Raw genomic sequence first — 23,543 nt, forward strand, 5'->3', positions numbered from 1 at the left:
TACCTTTTGGTCCTTGTTTTCCTACACGCGTGGAGGCGATGTACCGTTGACAGAATACCGGCATATATTAACGTGTGCGACGTGTACTAGCACATTCTCCGCAGAATTGGTTTCTAGGTCTTAACTTCGAAACCCACCACTTATTGTTCTCCAGATTTTGATATCATCTACGGACAATATACTTGATGACTTGAGAGAAGAGGGGGTAGTGAGCCTATGATGTGTCTTGTTGTACTGCACTTGCCCATTATTGCACGGCATCTGTTATTCCAAAGCTCGAAATCTGCTGCACAAAACCTGGATGCGAAACCTCACCGAATACCTTACTAAGATTTATGGATGTCAAATCGAGCGACAAACTGTTATCTTCGACAACCACCAACATTGGCTCGGACATTCTATTTCTCAGATTACGAGTGTTTAAGTAGTACTCATTTAAGGTATATCGAGAATAACTCGTTCTACTCATACAGGTCTCGGAAGCATTGAATCTGAATACCTGACCACCCGAAAACTCTGCATCCTAATGTTTCCTTCGATATTTTGCTATCGACTTTCTAACTCAGTAAGGTCATTCTCTCACTTGATTCCTTCCCCAAGTGGCGATCTAGTCAGACAGAAATATTCAAACTACTAGATTCGTTTCCATTATTTAGTATAACGTACCTTTAATCGTAACTTCTGAGTACGTATTTAAACACCCTTCTTAGTTCGGTCTCGCCTGCAACCCACTTACATGGTTTTATTAGTTTTGCAATACGCACACTTCAAATCTTTTGTGTCACTATATTTCTGATGCCGAATTGCACAAACCCCAAGACGTGTGCATGCTTCTACTCTTAATGGATATGTTTCGCTGCCGTAAATTAAAACAGAACGGACTGCCGCGCAGTATACTCGTCCTTTTATTGATAGACGGATATCTCGCCTTCGCCATAGGCGACGTAAGTTGGCAAAAGCCAAGCGATCTTTTCGAATCCGTGCTGAGATTTCGTCAGACACCAACCCATTAGGGCTGATCAGACTTCCAAGATAAGTGAAGTTGTCAACGCGTTCAACTACTTCACTCCCTATCCTTAGTTCAGGTGTTGACGCAGACCAGTCCTGAAGCAACAACTTGCATTTAGAGGGAGAGAAGGGCATTCCAAACATTCTGGCATTGTTGCTCAGTGTTACCAAAAGACTCTGCATTTTATGAGCGTCTTCACCAAACAGGATTATATCATCTGAGTATTCTAAGTCGAATTATACCTAAATTATATTAAGGGAGTATGAGGACTAATTGTATTATAACAAAGCCCCTACTTTGTGAACTGTTAGTATACTAAACTTCATGAACAGAAAAACACTGGAATAATTCTTGGCTAAGCAATTTTAAAGTTAATTTAATTAACTTATTCACAAAGTGCTTGAGTAAGAAACACACTTTAGAAGTGAAAGTAAGTAATACCAACCAGTTGTCTAAAAACACTTAGAATATGAATGTGTTGGTACCAAAATATTGTGATACTGTATTTTATGAGATGATTCATAAAAAATCACCTGTCACTAATTGGTCTACTTCTTTATCAGCTTCAAGTAATATATCCAGTTCTTCAATCACATCTACTATTGGTCTTAAATTCTTCCAACATTCAGATAAAGGAATACTGAAAAAAAGATTGATGTAAATAAATGTACATTCATCAACGTGGAAACATATAAAGAATATGATGTATGATGAACCTATTGACTCGAACAATTATATTACTCGAGAAACTTATGAAAATAAGAGACCATGAACGGGTGTATACATTACTTTCGTAAATTCTTAAGCAGTATACACCTTGGACGTTTAGCTAAAAATACAAACTAATTAGAAATGGTAAATATAGACCAATAGATTCTAAACCAGTGGGCTAACCGTGATTTCTTTAACGATGGATACGAGGTCTGTAAGATACAGTTTATGAGACAGGTTGGATTCTTAAGTTACAAATCATAAATTATTGATTGGCGTTATCTGCACTTCATGGTTTTTTTTCAAGCTATTCAAGTGATAAGAACCATAAGAGAATATTTTACCTCATGTGCTTAATGAATGGTCAACAATAATAAGTGTATTGTGACTAGTTAAGAAAATTGGATTTGCAAATGCTCATTGAACGATGGAATCTTACACCCACAAAGCGGTTAAAATGTTTATACGTAGGAAAAAGTTACTTGCTGCCCACATTAACACGTTATATGTTTATTTTACACCAGTAGTGTACAAAATACACTGTATTTTCTTGTAGGCAAATATGTACTATAACCAATTCATTATTTTATTTTTAACCAAGTGTAGCTACGTTTGGAACAAAAATCGTGTTAACTGACATCCAAGTCAAGTGAGTAAAATATCCACCACGTGGTTTAGTAAACCACTCGAAGTTCCTTTTACTTAAAGTATTATAGTCAGAAATGAATTAACAGTAAAGAATAATAGTGGTGGTAACAACAGTAGTATTAAAAATAAGAAAGGGCCAGAATGATAGTTGTGAAGTAAGAATGCAATCAATAAAACAATAAAAATGAGTTATTCTGGACTGGTAGATTACGTAACTTATTTTCACATCACAAATAATCTAACCTCCAGTAATATACTTTTGGTAACACTCAACTGAGAAATTTATGTACCTGACATATGGGTTTAAAATATCGTTGACTTCTTTCCTAAAAGTACGGTTGTTGGTCAGTGAGATTTCAATCAGTAAATATATCCTTAAAAGGCTGAAAGTTAAGTCACAGATAACTCATTATAGAAATCACAGACAATCTTCGTGAATAAAATTTGCCCGATAAAACTACCAATCTCACGAGTATTGATTTAAGTGAGCCGACATAACAGTTCGCCGGGTTATTTCAACAGAAAAATAAAACCATGTGAGGAAGAATATAGAGAATAAACTACCGAATCGACAAGAAATATTAATGCTATGAATTTTTAGCAAAGTAAAGAAACAAATACACCACTGAGGTATGCTTCGTTCTGACCCATGAGACTGAGGAGCTTTCATCTTTTATACGACTTAAACGGATGACTCACAAATTTAATGATCAACATCACGTCTTCTCAATATCTTGATTTTAACATAACTAAAATAGTGTAGTAAATGTAGGACTGACTAATGTAAATAACTTTAGAAAATCGTGTACGCAAACCACACTAACTTCACTTTAAACAATATAACTATAAATAATGTTTCCCAACCAGTTGAAACACTATACTTAGTTGTTTTCAAGCCACATATCCGCTCACAGATAGAATAAGATATAGGACCTAAATAGTTACCTAAACACTGATTAGTGGTGTTACTATCGGCGACTTGATAACGGCTAATTATCTGCATTGCAAAACGACAAAACGTCTGACCAACTGTCACATTTTTATATAACTGATCAGACTTTAAGAGTGATGCATTTCTTAACTTACAGGTCACATTCTTTTGCCCCAGATGTCATGAGTTTAGTGACGTTTTCATACTCGGATATTATATTTTTCTTAAAAGCATCAAAATGTTCTGTAAGATCTTCGGGCAACCATGACGATCTGACAGCACACGAACGAGAAATAGGTGTAGGGAAACAAGGTACACCACAAAGCCGGTAAATACGATAATAAGATTTCAGTGCACGCATTCCTATGAAGAAACAAAAGGCTTATAATCATACATAGGAGTGAAAGTCAGCACGCAAGCATGTATTCACTATTTATTTATAGGGAACAAAAGCGGTTCATTTATTTTCTATTCAACTGCCTTAACACCGTCTTTCGCTGAATATATTCATTTCCTCCCAAATCCTCCAGGTCATTTTGCTCGTAAGATACAGCCTCATCTAACAACTTCAGTTCGGACTGTTGCATTGAAGGAGGAGTCCAAATACCTTTATCGGGGACTTCAAACAACGAAAAGTAGTCAAGGATTTGTTTAGTCTATAAAATATATTATAGTGAATGTGTTTACTTTCTCTTTGTCAAGGCTAAACAATTCACTTAAACTATCAATATCTGCAGCGCTTTTCTGATGAGTCGCTATAAGTTTGACGGCTTGACGCATTGTTAGTCTTCCTTCTGGAACCGACTCTGGAACAACGAAACCAAAGTCTTCACTGGGTGGAGGATAAGGATAGATGCCAGCATACTTCTAACGTCTAGCATAATAATTCTATTAAAGTACAAACCTGTGGGAGCTTGCGCGTTGTTTTACTAACGTATTCCATACCTTCGGGTAATATTCCTTTATTTAAAGACTTTGCTACTATCCCTAAAGAGTTAACATTTTTATCCAATTCCGGATTATGCGCTGATAGTTTCTCATATCGTTCGTCCACTATTGAAACGGTTCCCGGATGCTTAGGAGGAGCCTTGAAAACATTTTTGTTCACCTCCAGATATTTTATAGCTCTTTCTTCTACGTTATAATTTATTATAAACCGACGCGCCATCGACATTACTTTCCCCATCTTAGGCACTGGAAGACAGGACAAACCCCTTCAAATCGGCCCGCCGTTTCGTTTCAACGACCTTGAATGGCCTGACTTTAAGCGGTCATTCCGTATTTCAATTGCCGTAGGTGTGTTGTGTCGTATGAGTAATAAGTTTTTTCATATTTAAATAATCTTCTGCCGCATGAAGAAGCACAAAATAGCTGCCAAAAGCATTAATTTCTCATTCTCTGTTTTGTAGGGTACACGTTAGCTGTGTTGTTGCTTCGTAACATGATCTGTGATCCCAACTGCTGCGGTAAACGTCATCACCTTCATATAATTTGTTGATAAGGTCCAGAAAATAATGTTAGAAAGATAAGATAACCTTAAAAGTTGTAGGTACGCAAAGTTTTTGTGAATCGCTTTAAACAAAACAGTTAAGACGAAATGTCAGCTCACCGGTAAGTCCTAAATATTTGTTGTACTTCTTTCAGTTGGTGTTTTTTAAGGAATAACCTTTTTAATAATTAATGCGTGTTGTCCGCAGTGCTTCGTGCTCAAGTGAAATTTCAGTGGAAGTAAGCGAGGCGTTTCAACGTATTATACTGAACAAGCGATTTAGAAGCTGGATTGAATTTGATAGTGCACTAAAGGATTTCCATAAAGTAGGGAGGATAATTATATGTTTTCTCAGATAACTCATTTTGGTTGAATATTATTTAATTAGCGCAGAAGGCCATACAACAGACAAGATAAAATTAAGCATCTGAAATAAAGAGTCTAGTGGACCACAATATTTTTAGAATGTTTCATTTTAATATCGGGGTCCTGAAAAATTGTTACAAAGCGTTGTGACTGGATGTGAAAGGTGATGTTAGTTATCCATTACTTTTCAGACGAGCTTAGTTCGTGATGATAGATGTTAGATAGCAAAAGGTTCTGGATGAAATATGATGAGATTTCACTTAACGCGCTTCCGTGTCTGTTTGTAAAGGATTACGACAGTCATTGTTGAACGAACTCTCCGGTCAAGTTTATCACATGGATCAACACAATAACTGTAGGTCGGATCATCTTGTTACATTAGTTTGGCTGCCTATTTATTTTCGTCAAGTGCATACTCAAAGACCAAGAGAATGAATGAAGTGAGAAATAGGTTGCGAATGTTCCGGATATGTAAATATTGGTAGTTGAATCAACTAAAACGCACAGCAGTATTAACCATTCAATATACAATACAATTGAGTGTACGTAACTTTATTAAAGTTATAAATCACCCTTACCTTTTGGTCCTTGTTTTCCTACACGCGTGGAGGCGATGTACCGTTGACAGAATACCGGCATATATTAACGTGTGCGACGTGTACTAGCACATTCTCCGCAGAATTGGTTTCTAGGTCTTAACTTCGAAACCCACCACTTATTGTTCTCCAGATTTTGATATCATCTACGGACAATATACTTGATGACTTGAGAGAAGAGGGGGTAGTGAGCCTATGATGTGTCTTGTTGTACTGCACTTGCCCATTATTGCACGGCATCTGTTATTCCAAAGCTCGAAATCTGCTGCACAAAACCTGGATGCGAAACCTCACCGAATACCTTACTAAGATTTATGGATGTCAAATCGAGCGACAAACTGTTATCTTCGACAACCACCAACATTGGCTCGGACATTCTATTTCTCAGATTACGAGTGTTTAAGTAGTACTCATTTAAGGTATATCGAGAATAACTCGTTCTACTCATACAGGTCTCGGAAGCATTGAATCTGAATACCTGACCACCCGAAAACTCTGCATCCTAATGTTTCCTTCGATATTTTGCTATCGACTTTCTAACTCAGTAAGGTCATTCTCTCACTTGATTCCTTCCCCAAGTGGCGATCTAGTCAGACAGAAATATTCAAACTACTAGATTCGTTTCCATTATTTAGTATAACGTACCTTTAATCGTAACTTCTGAGTACGTATTTAAACACCCTTCTTAGTTCGGTCTCGCCTGCAACCCACTTACATGGTTTTATTAGTTTTGCAATACGCACACTTCAAATCTTTTGTGTCACTATATTTCTGATGCCGAATTGCACAAACCCCAAGACGTGTGCATGCTTCTACTCTTAATGGATATGTTTCGCTGCCGTAAATTAAAACAGAACGGACTGCCGCGCAGTATACTCGTCCTTTTATTGATAGACGGATATCTCGCCTTCGCCATAGGCGACGTAAGTTGGCAAAAGCCAAGCGATCTTTTCGAATCCGTGCTGAGATTTCGTCAGACACCAACCCATTAGGGCTGATCAGACTTCCAAGATAAGTGAAGTTGTCAACGCGTTCAACTACTTCACTCCCTATCCTTAGTTCAGGTGTTGACGCAGACCAGTCCTGAAGCAACAACTTGCATTTAGAGGGAGAGAAGGGCATTCCAAACATTCTGGCATTGTTGCTCAGTGTTACCAAAAGACTCTGCATTTTATGAGCGTCTTCACCAAACAGGATTATATCATCTGAGTATTCTAAGTCGAATTATACCTAAATTATATTAAGGGAGTATGAGGACTAATTGTATTATAACAAAGCCCCTACTTTGTGAACTGTTAGTATACTAAACTTCATGAACAGAAAAACACTGGAATAATTCTTGGCTAAGCAATTTTAAAGTTAATTTAATTAACTTATTCACAAAGTGCTTGAGTAAGAAACACACTTTAGAAGTGAAAGTAAGTAATACCAACCAGTTGTCTAAAAACACTTAGAATATGAATGTGTTGGTACCAAAATATTGTGATACTGTATTTTATGAGATGATTCATAAAAAATCACCTGTCACTAATTGGTCTACTTCTTTATCAGCTTCAAGTAATATATCCAGTTCTTCAATCACATCTACTATTGGTCTTAAATTCTTCCAACATTCAGATAAAGGAATACTGAAAAAAAGATTGATGTAAATAAATGTACATTCATCAACGTGGAAACATATAAAGAATATGATGTATGATGAACCTATTGACTCGAACAATTATATTACTCGAGAAACTTATGAAAATAAGAGACCATGAACGGGTGTATACATTACTTTCGTAAATTCTTAAGCAGTATACACCTTGGACGTTTAGCTAAAAATACAAACTAATTAGAAATGGTAAATATAGACCAATAGATTCTAAACCAGTGGGCTAACCGTGATTTCTTTAACGATGGATACGAGGTCTGTAAGATACAGTTTATGAGACAGGTTGGATTCTTAAGTTACAAATCATAAATTATTGATTGGCGTTATCTGCACTTCATGGTTTTTTTTCAAGCTATTCAAGTGATAAGAACCATAAGAGAATATTTTACCTCATGTGCTTAATGAATGGTCAACAATAATAAGTGTATTGTGACTAGTTAAGAAAATTGGATTTGCAAATGCTCATTGAACGATGGAATCTTACACCCACAAAGCGGTTAAAATGTTTATACGTAGGAAAAAGTTACTTGCTGCCCACATTAACACGTTATATGTTTATTTTACACCAGTAGTGTACAAAATACACTGTATTTTCTTGTAGGCAAATATGTACTATAACCAATTCATTATTTTATTTTTAACCAAGTGTAGCTACGTTTGGAACAAAAATCGTGTTAACTGACATCCAAGTCAAGTGAGTAAAATATCCACCACGTGGTTTAGTAAACCACTCGAAGTTCCTTTTACTTAAAGTATTATAGTCAGAAATGAATTAACAGTAAAGAATAATAGTGGTGGTAACAACAGTAGTATTAAAAATAAGAAAGGGCCAGAATGATAGTTGTGAAGTAAGAATGCAATCAATAAAACAATAAAAATGAGTTATTCTGGACTGGTAGATTACGTAACTTATTTTCACATCACAAATAATCTAACCTCCAGTAATATACTTTTGGTAACACTCAACTGAGAAATTTATGTACCTGACATATGGGTTTAAAATATCGTTGACTTCTTTCCTAAAAGTACGGTTGTTGGTCAGTGAGATTTCAATCAGTAAATATATCCTTAAAAGGCTGAAAGTTAAGTCACAGATAACTCATTATAGAAATCACAGACAATCTTCGTGAATAAAATTTGCCCGATAAAACTACCAATCTCACGAGTATTGATTTAAGTGAGCCGACATAACAGTTCGCCGGGTTATTTCAACAGAAAAATAAAACCATGTGAGGAAGAATATAGAGAATAAACTACCGAATCGACAAGAAATATTAATGCTATGAATTTTTAGCAAAGTAAAGAAACAAATACACCACTGAGGTATGCTTCGTTCTGACCCATGAGACTGAGGAGCTTTCATCTTTTATACGACTTAAACGGATGACTCACAAATTTAATGATCAACATCACGTCTTCTCAATATCTTGATTTTAACATAACTAAAATAGTGTAGTAAATGTAGGACTGACTAATGTAAATAACTTTAGAAAATCGTGTACGCAAACCACACTAACTTCACTTTAAACAATATAACTATAAATAATGTTTCCCAACCAGTTGAAACACTATACTTAGTTGTTTTCAAGCCACATATCCGCTCACAGATAGAATAAGATATAGGACCTAAATAGTTACCTAAACACTGATTAGTGGTGTTACTATCGGCGACTTGATAACGGCTAATTATCTGCATTGCAAAACGACAAAACGTCTGACCAACTGTCACATTTTTATATAACTGATCAGACTTTAAGAGTGATGCATTTCTTAACTTACAGGTCACATTCTTTTGCCCCAGATGTCATGAGTTTAGTGACGTTTTCATACTCGGATATTATATTTTTCTTAAAAGCATCAAAATGTTCTGTAAGATCTTCGGGCAACCATGACGATCTGACAGCACACGAACGAGAAATAGGTGTAGGGAAACAAGGTACACCACAAAGCCGGTAAATACGATAATAAGATTTCAGTGCACGCATTCCTATGAAGAAACAAAAGGCTTATAATCATACATAGGAGTGAAAGTCAGCACGCAAGCATGTATTCACTATTTATTTATAGGGAACAAAAGCGGTTCATTTATTTTCTATTCAACTGCCTTAACACCGTCTTTCGCTGAATATATTCATTTCCTCCCAAATCCTCCAGGTCATTTTGCTCGTAAGATACAGCCTCATCTAACAACTTCAGTTCGGACTGTTGCATTGAAGGAGGAGTCCAAATACCTTTATCGGGGACTTCAAACAACGAAAAGTAGTCAAGGATTTGTTTAGTCTATAAAATATATTATAGTGAATGTGTTTACTTTCTCTTTGTCAAGGCTAAACAATTCACTTAAACTATCAATATCTGCAGCGCTTTTCTGATGAGTCGCTATAAGTTTGACGGCTTGACGCATTGTTAGTCTTCCTTCTGGAACCGACTCTGGAACAACGAAACCAAAGTCTTCACTGGGTGGAGGATAAGGATAGATGCCAGCATACTTCTAACGTCTAGCATAATAATTCTATTAAAGTACAAACCTGTGGGAGCTTGCGCGTTGTTTTACTAACGTATTCCATACCTTCGGGTAATATTCCTTTATTTAAAGACTTTGCTACTATCCCTAAAGAGTTAACATTTTTATCCAATTCCGGATTATGCGCTGATAGTTTCTCATATCGTTCGTCCACTATTGAAACGGTTCCCGGATGCTTAGGAGGAGCCTTGAAAACATTTTTGTTCACCTCCAGATATTTTATAGCTCTTTCTTCTACGTTATAATTTATTATAAACCGACGCGCCATCGACATTACCTTCCCCATCTTAGGCACTGGAAGACAGGACAAACCCCTTCAAATCGGCCCGCCGTTTCGTTTCAACGACCTTGAATGGCCTGACTTTAAGCGGTCATTCCGTATTTCAATTGCCGTAGGTGTGTTGTGTCGTATGAGTAATAAGTTTTTTCATATTTAAATAATCTTCTGCCGCATGAAGAAGCACAAAATAGCTGCCAAAAGCATTAATTTCTCATTCTCTGTTTTGTAGGGTACACGTTAGCTGTGTTGTTGCTTCGTAACATGATCTGTGATCCCAACTGCTGCGGTAAACGTCATCACCTTCATATAATTTGTTGATAAGGTCCAGAAAATAATGTTAGAAAGATAAGATAACCTTAAAAGTTGTAGGTACGCAAAGTTTTTGTGAATCGCTTTAAACAAAACAGTTAAGACGAAATGTCAGCTCACCGGTAAGTCCTAAATATTTGTTGTACTTCTTTCAGTTGGTGTTTTTTAAGGAATAACCTTTTTAATAATTAATGCGTGTTGTCCGCAGTGCTTCGTGCTCAAGTGAAATTTCAGTGGAAGTAAGCGAGGCGTTTCAACGTATTATACTGAACAAGCGATTTAGAAGCTGGATTGAATTTGATAGTGCACTAAAGGATTTCCATAAAGTAGGGAGGATAATTATATGTTTTCTCAGATAACTCATTTTGGTTGAATATTATTTAATTAGCGCAGAAGGCCATACAACAGACAAGATAAAATTAAGCATCTGAAATAAAGAGTCTAGTGGACCACAATATTTTTAGAATGTTTCATTTTAATATCGGGGTCCTGAAAAATTGTTACAAAGCGTTGTGACTGGATGTGAAAGGTGATGTTAGTTATCCATTACTTTTCAGACGAGCTTAGTTCGTGATGATAGATGTTAGATAGCAAAAGGTTCTGGATGAAATATGATGAGATTTCACTTAACGCGCTTCCGTGTCTGTTTGTAAAGGATTACGACAGTCATTGTTGAACGAACTCTCCGGTCAAGTTTATCACATGGATCAACACAATAACTGTAGGTCGGATCATCTTGTTACATTAGTTTGGCTGCCTATTTATTTTCGTCAAGTGCATACTCAAAGACCAAGAGAATGAATGAAGTGAGAAATAGGTTGCGAATGTTCCGGATATGTAAATATTGGTAGTTGAATCAACTAAAACGCACAGCAGTATTAACCATTCAATATACAATACAATTGAGTGTACGTAACTTTATTAAAGTTATAAATCACCCTTACCTTTTGGTCCTTGTTTTCCTACACGCGTGGAGGCGATGTACCGTTGACAGAATACCGGCATATATTAACGTGTGCGACGTGTACTAGCACATTCTCCGCAGAATTGGTTTCTAGGTCTTAACTTCGAAACCCACCACTTATTGTTCTCCAGATTTTGATATCATCTACGGACAATATACTTGATGACTTGAGAGAAGAGGGGGTAGTGAGCCTATGATGTGTCTTGTTGTACTGCACTTGCCCATTATTGCACGGCATCTGTTATTCCAAAGCTCGAAATCTGCTGCACAAAACCTGGATGCGAAACCTCACCGAATACCTTACTAAGATTTATGGATGTCAAATCGAGCGACAAACTGTTATCTTCGACAACCACCAACATTGGCTCGGACATTCTATTTCTCAGATTACGAGTGTTTAAGTAGTACTCATTTAAGGTATATCGAGAATAACTCGTTCTACTCATACAGGTCTCGGAAGCATTGAATCTGAATACCTGACCACCCGAAAACTCTGCATCCTAATGTTTCCTTCGATATTTTGCTATCGACTTTCTAACTCAGTAAGGTCATTCTCTCACTTGATTCCTTCCCCAAGTGGCGATCTAGTCAGACAGAAATATTCAAACTACTAGATTCGTTTCCATTATTTAGTATAACGTACCTTTAATCGTAACTTCTGAGTACGTATTTAAACACCCTTCTTAGTTCGGTCTCGCCTGCAACCCACTTACATGGTTTTATTAGTTTTGCAATACGCACACTTCAAATCTTTTGTGTCACTATATTTCTGATGCCGAATTGCACAAACCCCAAGACGTGTGCATGCTTTCTAACAGAGTCATTTTCTTTTACGTACGGATTTGATTCCTTCGAAAGTCGTGTTCACGGTTTTCGATTGCGTTATCGTTTTATGCCTCGTTGGTTTTCTTTCACAGTCATTTGATTCGAGTTGATCACTCACGATAATGTTCAATGAGATCAGATCTTTCTTACTTTGGGACTTCAGTGGAGTACTCTGTCTCAAAGCGTGCGTTTATCAAAGACTTGTCAATTAAAAGGGCGCGCTTTTTGACATTTTACCTTATCTTTGTTTCCGCGCTATCCTCTATTTACCCTCAGTCGGGATAGCAACATCTAGACTTATTTGGAGAGGTGAATGATTCATTTTAGTCTTCAGGTACTACTATTAAATCGTGACCACCAATATACAGCTGTTTCTCATCCTTAAATTCATTTTGGACGTTTCACAAATGGGTATTTGACTTGCTTCCCATCAGCACTAAGTACACTGACATATTCTTCGTTGTCAGTACTCGTGTTACCAATTTAGCTCCCACACACTTTCTTTATGTCCAACACCAGAAGGCCGATTACCTCTTACTTAAACAATAAAATATATAAAGTCAATGAGTGTTAGGCTTTGGGTGTTTTTTATTTAAACGGGTACACGCCTTTTATACTCATCACATAGAATTCCTACATCCACTGCGTAGAAACCATTTGGCCGTCCACATTTGTGAGTAGAGCAGACCATCTTAAAAGATGTAAAAGCAGAGCAGTCGAAGAAAAAGCAACTCATAATGAATTTGAAAAATGCCAAAACTTAACCGAAATAACTCAAGCTGAAATAAACCATGTATGCTTTTGGTGCAACATATATAAACAGGTACATGTAACTTGAAGATGCCACAGGTATTCGGAGTTTGACAAAGCTTTAACCAGTAACACTTTCTACTATGAATCGTACCCACTAAGTGAAATCAAAAGACAGAAGCGAGGAGGTTCGAAGATATATTTGATAGACTGTCAATATATCGAGCATCGTCTGAACTAATCCGGCTAGCGATTGCAGGAATTGTTGAGCACGGCGTTCCCACTCGTGATCTAATGCGGATGCATGATCGAGTGACTTCAGATAGGTGAGTCCATTGGAACTAATGTTGACAGCATCCAATGTCGAAAACTTATAGAGCTATTTTGTTTTGTGGATATATTTACCGCTACAACTCTATACTTTTAGTCGGTCAATAGGGTAAATCACTTACAAATATGCCCATATTAAAAACAGTCAAAGTTAGTTACCAAACAATTGATAAAGTGAAAATAAGACTCGGGAAGAATGAATAGATTGGTCTGTCTGGATGCTAGAATAACTCATGTGAGCTTGACATGGTACTAGACAATACAGTCTTTCTTGGCCCGTGTTAACAATGCAATAACAATAAGAGCTTTTCTATGCATCAAACAGTTTATCATACTTAAAAAATGTAACCACAGTCATTTTGACAGACTTTGTGTAGTATTGGAACTGCAGTACGAACGGAAAATATTAGGCGCCAATAGCGTTAAGACCGCAACACTTTTCTTTGACTAGGATTTCATTCTCTCTAAGGTTGGTGTTCTTCATGACCTCATATAATTTAAAAGTAGAATTCGCAAGCCGTATACGTAAAAGGCATCTTTATTTTTGTTTGGTTAGTTTAATGAAGCATCGTTTCCTTTGGCTTGCTTCATAAGTAGTAGTGTTTCTTAAGATCAACAGCTTATAAGCTACGTATTAAATATCCCAAGTCCCAAACTTTTTTCTGTGCGGGTTAGCGTAAGGTTGTCTCCTAATCCATCAAAAAAGTTTCTATAGAAACTATAGTTTTGACCATAAAAAGAAACTCCCAAAGTCAAATGACCTTGACCAGGGTTGAAGGGTAATTTTGGGGAATTTCCCCAGGTCTGAGGAAATTTAGGGATTTTAATGACATTTCCCCCAAGTTTCCGCAAAATTCACTATAGCGGCTTCCCCAAAGTGGGTCAAATTTTCGCCAAAATTGGGAGCTCGAGTTAGGAATAAAGGGGACGACAACGTCGATAATGCGGAAAAGTAGATTTCCCCCTTGACATCGTTCATTTAAGGGAAATATCGCTTTTTGCACAAATTAGTATATGTAATATCCCAGTCTCCCGATTTTAGGAAAGTTTGAGTGTTCTCCTTAAATGGTGATGATATCCTGGAAACAACTCACACGGATGTAGGTAATATTGGCGTAGATGCGCAACAGAGGACAGGACTCTCAAACTTGAATAAGCACATGCCGATGTCTTAATGTGTGTATGAAGACGAGTCTAGAAAGACCTTGACCAATTTCTAGCCACTTCTTAGCCGACTGGAAAAACTTCTTTGTCTATAGAATGTTTGTGTAGACGAAAATGGTGTTACAAAACACAAGCTTATTTCATGCATTTGACGAATCCACTAAAGTCTTTTACAAGTTAGTCTGAATGTAAATTTGAGAAGCAATGACTTGTCCTTTCGTATATAGTCTATCCGTATTTCTGAGCCCTTATAGGGACCTAATTAGATTTTTAAGGGTCCCTAAATTTTTCTTCTTTAGGGTTACGTACCTAAGATAAGTATTAACGGTTTAGGGTTAGGGTTTTCATCAAAAACTACTACTAGCTATAACGCGAAACCCTCTGTAGCCAAATATACTAAAATATCGCATGCAAAAATCTTAGAGGCGCTGTCTGATTCGTTTGTCCACGAAATAAAATGATACAGGTTAAAATTTTCAGGCTAAAGAGTTTGTGGTTGGGATTTAAAGATAGAGTCGGTTTAGCTGTTATATAGAATCTGCGAAGATATAATCGAGCACCAAATACCCTTATCTATCATTTTTACTTTATAGTGGCAAAATGTAACTCTGCCATTTCAAACGTTTCGAGCAGTATAAAAACATACTTCTGGTGGTAGTTATACGTGGGATTTGAATTTTGTGCAAAACCCCAATGTTCATGTTATCATCTGTAGTTATCTCGTTCTTATGTAGTAAACGAGAACTCAAGTGGAGTAAACCAATTTATTATTTAGCGCAAAATTACAGTGTCTTCGTAAATTATGAAAACCATATCTTAGATGCTTTGTTTTCAAATCTTCCATCAGTTGTTATTTACATCTTTCATGGTTCTTCCTATTCTCAATTCCTTTTTGTTTTCTTCGGTTCAATCTTCTCAACCTTCTTTTGACAAGCATTCCACTTCTGGTTGGTGTTTCATACTGCTTATATCTGTCAACATAAGTAGCATACACCGCTCTCATAGATCAGTTTTGTTTTTATTGCATTATGGACGTAAAACATGACCACAGCGTAGAATACATGTGTTTACAATACATGCATTTTGAGTATCTTTGAATCCTTAATTACACTAGATGGTTCATATCTAATTTCATACTCAGTAACCACTAATCTTAACTCACATTGGTTACTGTGGTAAAATGTCAATACCTTCGCGTTATGTAAAGTAAGATTTTGTTACTGTGCTCAATTACCAGCTTTTAATTCAAGGAATCGGCTGAAATGGAAGGATACAGATGATCAACCTGGAGCAGTTGACAAACCCTGATTCCAAGCTATTTATGTACTTTTGATGCTGCTCCACTCATAGTCAGCAGATTAACTTGGTTATTTAGAAGAGATTGGGGTATAAAATGTTCGAACAGCTTACAATGAAATAATCATCATCCCCATCTTTAAAAGTGGCTCAAGTTATCTACATGATAATTATTTAGGGATGCGGTTACTTCCGATTGCGTCAAACTTTACTAACAACGACAATCTGAAAATAACTCTGATGGAAAGAGGTAGCGGTCGTGTGGATATGTTTCTTGAGAGGAGACCTTTCGATATCAAGTATGGGGTTGATGTTGTCTTATTGTGAGATGGTGATATCTAAGTTATACAAACCGTACTTGATCAGGTGGCAATCAGTGTCCATGGGTGCGGCATGTGCTTTGCACCTAGAAGATGCAAAGGACTTTTAAAAGGCCGACAGGAACCTCTGGTTGCCAAGGGTAAGAGAGTTAGCTCTCCCTTTCGAAATGCTCTGACATGGCCACGCGTATACAGCCACTGCCAGGGAAGTCCCACTCACTGCCTTCTCGCGGCGGGGTCGTTGTTTACGAAATCGAGAGGATAAAAAGCAAATCTCCGGGTTCGTGGATCTGGAGAATCCGCCTTAGGGAGTTGGAAAACCCTGATTCCAAACTAATGTTGCACCATCAGCCGGGTTCTATGGCTGTTTAAAATTAGCACATGCCCTAGATAACAAAATCAATGATGTTCAGTCTAGTGCAAGTTATTTTCTAAATACCAGTTTATTTCCCTGGTTCTAGGCCACAGAGTTTACGGTTAGTGTTACTCTATACACGTCTAAACCGTAATAATACAAATACACATCCATTATCTTATTGGTCGACATTGGTTTTTAGTTTAGCTTATCAATCTTTTATCAAGTACATTCATTTGGTTAGTGTAATAGTATTTTCCTCATTAGAGTGGCTTTTCTACTTGCCTTTTGAAAAATAAACAATGTATTTTATTCCTCGTATTTTTATTCCAGGTTCTACAATGCACATATCCAATGACGATAACTGAAATACTTATTAGAACAGTGAAATTAATAATAACAGTAGTCCAGTTGTATTACGCTTCATCTGTTTCAATGAGTTTTTGCCAGTAGATTTGAAAATCTTTAACAACTTATTGTTTTGTCAATTGATAAAATGGCTTCTTTTCAAAAAGCACTTGAAAATCTTAATGAAGGTACAATATGCATTAGTGTATGTGTTAGTGTGTGGCTGTTATTAATTGCGGCTAGAATGGATAATGTCTTAATAATTCCTTATTGGACAATATTTCTACCACTTTGGTTGTGGAAAACGATTGTTTTTGTCGGCTGGTTAGTTGGCTTAATAGTATGGTGTAAACATTGGAGAATTCATGTTGATGATTCAGAGCGTAGTACATTTCTTGTTCGTGATGACCCTGCTCTACCTTACATTCAAGCAATGTCTGTATCAGCATTTTTTCACTTTCTTATCACGTGTTCTGAAGTGTTATTATGCATTCATTTATCAATTGAATCATCTAATCTTACTTATCTAACTATTTTATCACCATTACTAGTTGTTGGTGCTTTGGGTGTGTTCGGATTTCTTTTTGTTATGATCGATTCAAGAGCAACATTTACAGCAAATGCACGACGTCGAAGGCAACATCATTCACGATCCTTAAATAACAATACCGGTAATACTACCATTACTAGTACCAACACTATCAACAATAATAGTATTAACAATAATACTACTACCAACAATAACTCAGATTCATTTGTTTTCATACCACGTTCACGTCATGTATGCTCGTTTACCTTAGAATTATGTATCGCTGCTAATCTATTACAATTATTATTTTTAATTGCTAGACTTGACAATTGGATACGTTCAAATTGGATTGTCACCTTTATCCCATCATTCATATTATTAGCAATGGGATTTTTATTTTGTTTTGCTGGTTTAACTATTGCACTAATCACATACTTTACAGCCTTCTTTATTCCTGTAGCCCAACGTAGATTATCTGTTTGTTATTATGCTTCACACTTACTAATAGTTATTTTCTTATGCACTTCATTAATCCTTTTAGGGTTGAGATTAGATGGTTATCTTTCTGCTTCAAAAAGTAGTGCATTATTAATTTGTATACCTGTATTGTTGAGTATGTTCTTATATGCTTCGTTATCATCTGGTCCTGGTAATCCATGGTGGTTCGGTTTGAACCGTAATGTACTTCTGGCGATATTTGAGTCTTGTCCAACTTTACAACTGTGTGCCAATAATCATATTAGTAAAACTAGTCTGTGGAGAGTATCTCGTTACCATGGCGATAATGGTGATATGAATAACACATTGACGATAGATTCTTATAATGGGAATCCTGTCGGAGTTGAATTGTAAGTTTTCTGTATAATTCTGTTTCATTTTATATTTATGAGGTTGTCTTGTTATGTTCTGGGTTTGTAAATTGCCAATATCAAGTAAATCCGTACTAAAGTTATATGTAGCTATTGCTTGTATAAAACAAATCCACAACAGTTGCATTCCAAATGAGCTAGCTGGTTTTACGAAATACAATGATAGTTACATTTCTTTGATGTGAAGCCTAGTCATTTCCTCTAACAAGTACCTATTTTTCATCTCCATCGACGTTTCTTCTAGTTGATTGATCAATGTGTAATGATCACTATTTATTTCATGTCCTTCTTCAATGCCGACATAATTCTATCGATCAAGTTTCAATGTGTCCACTAGCCTAAGTGACTGTATTTTGCGCGCACAATGTTAAGCTGTGGCCTGGATAACGTTGACTGACCTACCTTAAAGTTCAAATAGTCATAAAAATGGGTTTGGTGTGTTACTTTATTTGGTGCACTATTATGCTCTTGTCTTCTTGATATTCGTCAATACATGAGATTTGAGAAATTTATCTAATAATAGTCTGTAAATGATTGTTTTCATTTGCTACATTCTCACTGATGGTCATCTTGTTCAAAATAGTATTTTCGCTAAACCTCAACAACTCCCAGCTCCTCCTTAACTCCGATATTTTGGTAAAATTTTTACTACTCACCGTTGATATCAGTCATTGAATAAATTTGTATTTTTTATGCAAGTTGTTTCTCTTTTTTGTTATAACCAACTGGTATGTGTGTTTCTATATCGATTAGTTCGGATCAGGCTGCGGAAGTCATTTGACTGGAAATCTGTTATTTGTCCATCACTAACCGCCTTCACATCTGTTTAATTAGCTGACTAATAACCCCGTCAGATTATCTCAAGATAGGAGTTAATTTTTATTGTTATCAGTTTATTCTGCAGTTCCCCCTTAAACTCAATCAATAGTTCTATCTTATGTTCGAGCATAAATAAGTTTTCCAAATAATGCTATTTTGCCCCAATATATATTATTAGGCACATAATCAGTATGTGACTAAAGTACAAATACTTAGTCTATAAAGAGTAACAAACTTCCACTTTCAGTGATTACTAATTGCGATATTAACGTTTTAGCAGTAATTCTTGCCTGGTTATTTGCCAAACCAATCAGACAATTAGCCAGTTTTCTAAGATTGCGTGGTAAGTCAATTACAGGCATAAGCGAGGTTTAATGAGCGAAAAGATCGTTCATTTGGCAAGATCAGTCCTCCGATGTATATTTATAAATACGTGTGAACTGAAAGTTTATCTGTTCGGTATCTTACAATAACCTCCACGCAGTTTCATCTCCATCCTCTGTCTCAATAGTAGTCGAACCGGACTAAAAACAATGACGCCAGTCTTATGAAAACAATTTGTAACCTGATGACACAAGTTCAGAAATGATTGTTTTGGTTAGCATTTGTAGAGCGTTCAATAACTAGGGAAAATCTAAATATCATTCTGTCTCATATTGTTTAGAAGCGAATTTATCTTTAATATATTCGATTATCTTTCTACATAAACCTGAAGAAAACCAGCAAATACAAGTTTGTGTTTAAGTGTGCCATTTTAGATTTCTCTTTTCTTTCAGTCTTTAATTGTATTATGTAGTTATCTTTATTCATCATAAAAGTTGTTATTTCGCAACTGTAACACAGCTTGCTATTCATATTTAAGAAAATATTTCACCTGCAGTAATGAGAGTTACAGTACGTAAATTATTTTTAAACAAAAATCTCAATTAATTTATTACCCTTATAAATTTATTAATTATCATTTACAAATATTCCTCCTCTTCGTTTGTTATTCTTGCTTTTTTTAATTCAGTGTTAGACCTACTATAACTATCACTAATTCACCTGTTACTGTTGCATGTGGACTAATTAATTCACATAACTTAAAACCTTGTCCAAATTGTGCAGTTGGTTGTTGTAATTGTTCATCATCAGCATCACCATCATCATCAACAACCAGTAAGAAAAATATCCACTGGTCAAATGTCAATATTTCGTCAGAAATCTCTCATTTTTACAACTCTTTTCATTATGCAGATCATTTACTTTATCCAGATTAAAACTGGTTCTACGCAGTTATTGTGATCATTGTCATCATCATTATCAACATACATTACTTCCCTCATTTGTAACTAGTAATCACATAGCTGTATTTCACGCACACTTGTTCATATATATATATATATATATATATATATATATATATATATATATCACTTTTCTGTTCCCGAATTTTTCCATTTACTTGTAGAATTTCCATCTTATCATTATCGTAGTCACTGAAACATACTTATTCAGGATAATATCAAAGCATTTTCGTTTTTTTTAGAAATTAATTGTTACTTCCTTTCGTTCATATCTATTTGTTGATTTGTAAACTGGTTTCCTTCATCGAACACTAATTTATTGTAGCTGCTTCTCTTCCTTTTTTGTTTTCGATTTTCATCCATATCTTTTAATTTGTTTTAAAGCTCAGTTGAAGTACTCACAAAAGGATATACATAGTTTTGCGTATATTTTGCGTAGTTGTATCATTCTCTGTGTTTAGGTGTGAATACATATATACTAATCTAAATGTATGTTACAATAGTCGTATTTTACAGCCTATTTTGTGATATTTCGTTATTCGAATTATTATTATTATTATTATTATTATTATTATTATTATTATTATTATTATCACTATAAATAACACCATCTAAACTTTTTACCAAGTGAAAATGTTAATCACAAAATTCAAATGGTCTACTTATTCTTATTATTAATTTGTTCATTGAGAAACGTTTAATAGTACAAACAGGTGGTTCTATTATCACTGATAAATTAGTTATGAGATGGTTATATTTAGTATTAATGGTGAGAATTGTTGTAATGCCTGCATGTTGTATTGTATTGCGTTGATCGGATATAAAGGTTTTGAATCTTTTAAGATGTTTTCAAGTATTCAGCATTGAACTCTCACGTAAATTTACTTTCTGTAAAATATAAATTATTGATAAAACAAGGAAGAGAATTCATTAATTATAAATGACGATCATTTAACTATACTTTATGTGTATTATTGTTTATAGTTTGTCTGTGTTGTAAGATGTAAATGGTTCATAATTATGATTAATATTATCCCGGCGAAGATTATTTAAATAACACATACTAGCATTTGTAGACGCCAAATGTCTTCACTAAAAGTCTCTTCCATTGGCCTAGATAACTACTTCATTGCATAAAACAATTTGACAGATTGGACAGATACCAACATAGAGCGCAATTAAAAAGTAGCTATCTCGTCTTAGTATTGGATTGCGTAACAGTGCCCAACCTTGACTATTTACTCAATTTAATTAGGGATTTTTGAGGTCGCTGATATAATAAAAACATCCGATCAAAAACTTGCGCTGCATTACATGCATACAATACAAAATCTAATTTCTGTACTCTTTGTTTACTATTTCCATAAGTAGACATCTTTTTCATGTGCTTTGTTTGGTATCAAAGATAATGATGTAACGTAGATCCGGACATCGTTAATATTCCTCTTAGCCACAAAGTATGGTTATTTGTTTTTTAAGTATATTGTCGTTCTCCATGTCAGTCAAATAATATAGAATGTAGATATAGTATTTGCTAAATAATTTAAAAGAACTATGTATGACGCTAAAACAAATTTGAAACAACCCAATACAGTGGAGCGGTAAATAAATCCCCAAAATAAATAGCACTAAGTTTTCGACATTGGATGCTGACCATATGTTTTAGTGGACTCATCTAGCTGAAGGCGCTCGGTCAGGCATCCGCACCAGATCACGTGTGGTAACGCCGTGCTCAACATCAACCGCAATCGCTAGCCAGATTAGATCAGAGAATTCCGATATATTGGTCATCGCCAAATATACTCTTCCGATCTCCTCGACTCTGTCTTTTGATTTCTCTGGGTGGGAACGAAATATATTAGAAGGTGTTACTGGTAGAAGCGTTGTCAAACACTGAATACCTGTGACATCATCATTGGTGAGACCGACGTGATCTGGTACACCTAATTGCAACTGTGAGTCTGTTCCTTTTTGGGATTTTTTCTTGGATATATATATTTTTTCCCCTCGTTCATTATCGTACTTCATATTTCATCATGACTGAACAGACACCTAAAGTACTCAAGCTTAAGACTTTGTCCCCACCTTCGTTTCAACTGATGCCTTTCTGGCCCGACAACATCGAAGCCTGGTTTTGCTACGCAGAAGCCGACTTCCAGGAGCACGGCGTGATCGACACACGTGCACAATTCCTCGCAGTAGTCAAGGCACTACCGCGCGAATTCAACAGGAACGTAACACCTAGTATGTTTACTAGTGATGTTTCCGATCCTTACGAAATCTTAAAACGCTCGATTCTTAAACGAGGAGACCTAACCGATCGACAAAGGTTAGATCAACTCTTCAATAACATCGACCTGCAACACGGTTCTGCGACGGACATGTTGCAACGGATGAGAGAGGTTATAGGCCCAAGAACTTTCGACGAAGGTCTATTCAAACAACTCTTCTTGTCAAAACTTCCCCAACAGGTGCAAGCAGTTCTGGTCTCGTTCCAGAACAACGCCTTAGACGAGCTAGCTGCATCTGCCGACCGCATTTTAGAAATTACGAAACCTTCTACTACCGAGGTATTTTCAGTCAAAGAAAAACCTCAAACGACTCAGAATGATATAAACGACTTATGTCACACACTCACACGTTATCTTAGTCTTCGTACCGACCGCAAGAGATCGCGCACACCACGTAGAAGCATTTCTCGTAAGCGATCTGTCTCTAGACCACGAGAGACAGATAACCCCGACTGGTGCTGGTATCATAACCAGTATGGAAAGATTTCCAGAAATTGCAGAAAACCCTGCAATTTCCCCAACACGAAACCGACTGATTCGAAAAACAATTCGGGAAACTTCCAAGCCGGCACGCGTTAACGGCAACCGTAGCCGGCGAACAAAGCCGTCTGTTATTCGTCACAGATGTGACAACGAGAATTCGCTACCTAGTCGACACTGGCGCAGAAGTTAGCGTCCTCCCAGCAAATCCTAACGACCGACTTCACGAATCGACCCTAAACTTACAGGCGGCAAACGGAAAACCGATCGCTACGTATGGCAAAAGGTACGTTTACCTTAACTTGGGTTTACGCAAACCCATTCACTGGATTTTCGTTGTTGCTGATGTTTCTATGCCAATCATTGGTATGGATCTTCTACAACACCATAATTTAATCAT

General features: G+C 36.2%; 2 protein-coding genes across 4 annotated transcripts; one reads left to right on the top strand and one right to left on the bottom strand.

Annotated features, from left to right (window-relative positions):
* Window positions 1–859: 859 nt before the first annotated feature.
* Window positions 860–10,267, bottom strand: MTRF1L_2 (Peptide chain release factor 1-like, mitochondrial). Of its 2 annotated transcripts, XM_051215093.1 has the most exons (4): window positions 4,204–4,556; window positions 3,987–4,166; window positions 3,455–3,955; window positions 860–1,649 (listed from the first exon to the last, which is right to left on the bottom strand). In XM_051215093.1, the coding sequence occupies exons 1-3, from the start codon at window positions 4,483–4,485 to the stop codon at window positions 3,761–3,763; spliced, it is 657 nt and encodes a 218-aa protein (XP_051068274.1). In that variant the 5' UTR covers window positions 4,486–4,556; the 3' UTR covers window positions 860–1,649; window positions 3,455–3,760. The 2 variants fall into 2 exon arrangements, with proteins under 2 accessions (XP_051068274.1, XP_051068275.1); XM_051215094.1 differs by lacking the exons at window positions 860–1,649; window positions 3,455–3,955; window positions 3,987–4,166; window positions 4,204–4,556 and adding exons at window positions 6,589–7,378; window positions 9,184–9,684; window positions 9,716–10,267.
* A 3,518-nt stretch (window positions 10,268–13,785) lies between these two features.
* On the top strand, window positions 13,786–21,663 carry MS3_00006853 (uncharacterized protein). 2 transcript variants are annotated; one of them, XM_012943835.2, is made up of 3 exons: window positions 13,786–13,855; window positions 16,855–18,246; window positions 20,099–21,663. In XM_012943835.2, the coding sequence occupies exons 2-3, from the start codon at window positions 17,018–17,020 to the stop codon at window positions 20,343–20,345; spliced, it is 1,476 nt and encodes a 491-aa protein (XP_012799289.1). In that variant the 5' UTR covers window positions 13,786–13,855; window positions 16,855–17,017; the 3' UTR covers window positions 20,346–21,663. The 2 variants fall into 2 exon arrangements, with proteins under 2 accessions (XP_012799289.1, XP_051068276.1); XM_051215095.1 differs by having other exon boundaries at window positions 16,855–21,663.
* Window positions 21,664–23,543: the final 1,880 nt, after the last annotated feature.

Source organism: Schistosoma haematobium, chromosome 2 (genome assembly GCF_000699445.3).
Source record: "Schistosoma haematobium chromosome 2, whole genome shotgun sequence".
NCBI lineage: Eukaryota > Metazoa > Platyhelminthes > Trematoda > Strigeidida > Schistosomatidae > Schistosoma > Schistosoma haematobium.

Excerpts from the sequence above, each read along its gene's own strand:
- MTRF1L_2 (XM_051215093.1), bottom strand. The coding sequence starts at position 4,485 with ATGGGGAAAGTAATGTCGATGGCGCGTCGGTTTATAATAAATTATAAC. Across the intron at positions 4,167-4,203 it reads CAACGCGCAAGCTCCCACAG|AAGTATGCTGGCATCTATCC; the intron begins GTTTGTACTTTA and ends GCTAGACGTTAG. Across the intron at positions 3,956-3,986 it reads TTAGCCTTGACAAAGAGAAA|ACTAAACAAATCCTTGACTA; the intron begins GTAAACACATTC and ends TATATTTTATAG.
- MS3_00006853 (XM_012943835.2), top strand. The coding sequence starts at position 17,018 with ATGGCTTCTTTTCAAAAAGCACTTGAAAATCTTAATGAAGGTACAATA. Across the intron at positions 18,247-20,098 it reads AATCCTGTCGGAGTTGAATT|TGTTAGACCTACTATAACTA; the intron begins GTAAGTTTTCTG and ends TTTTTAATTCAG.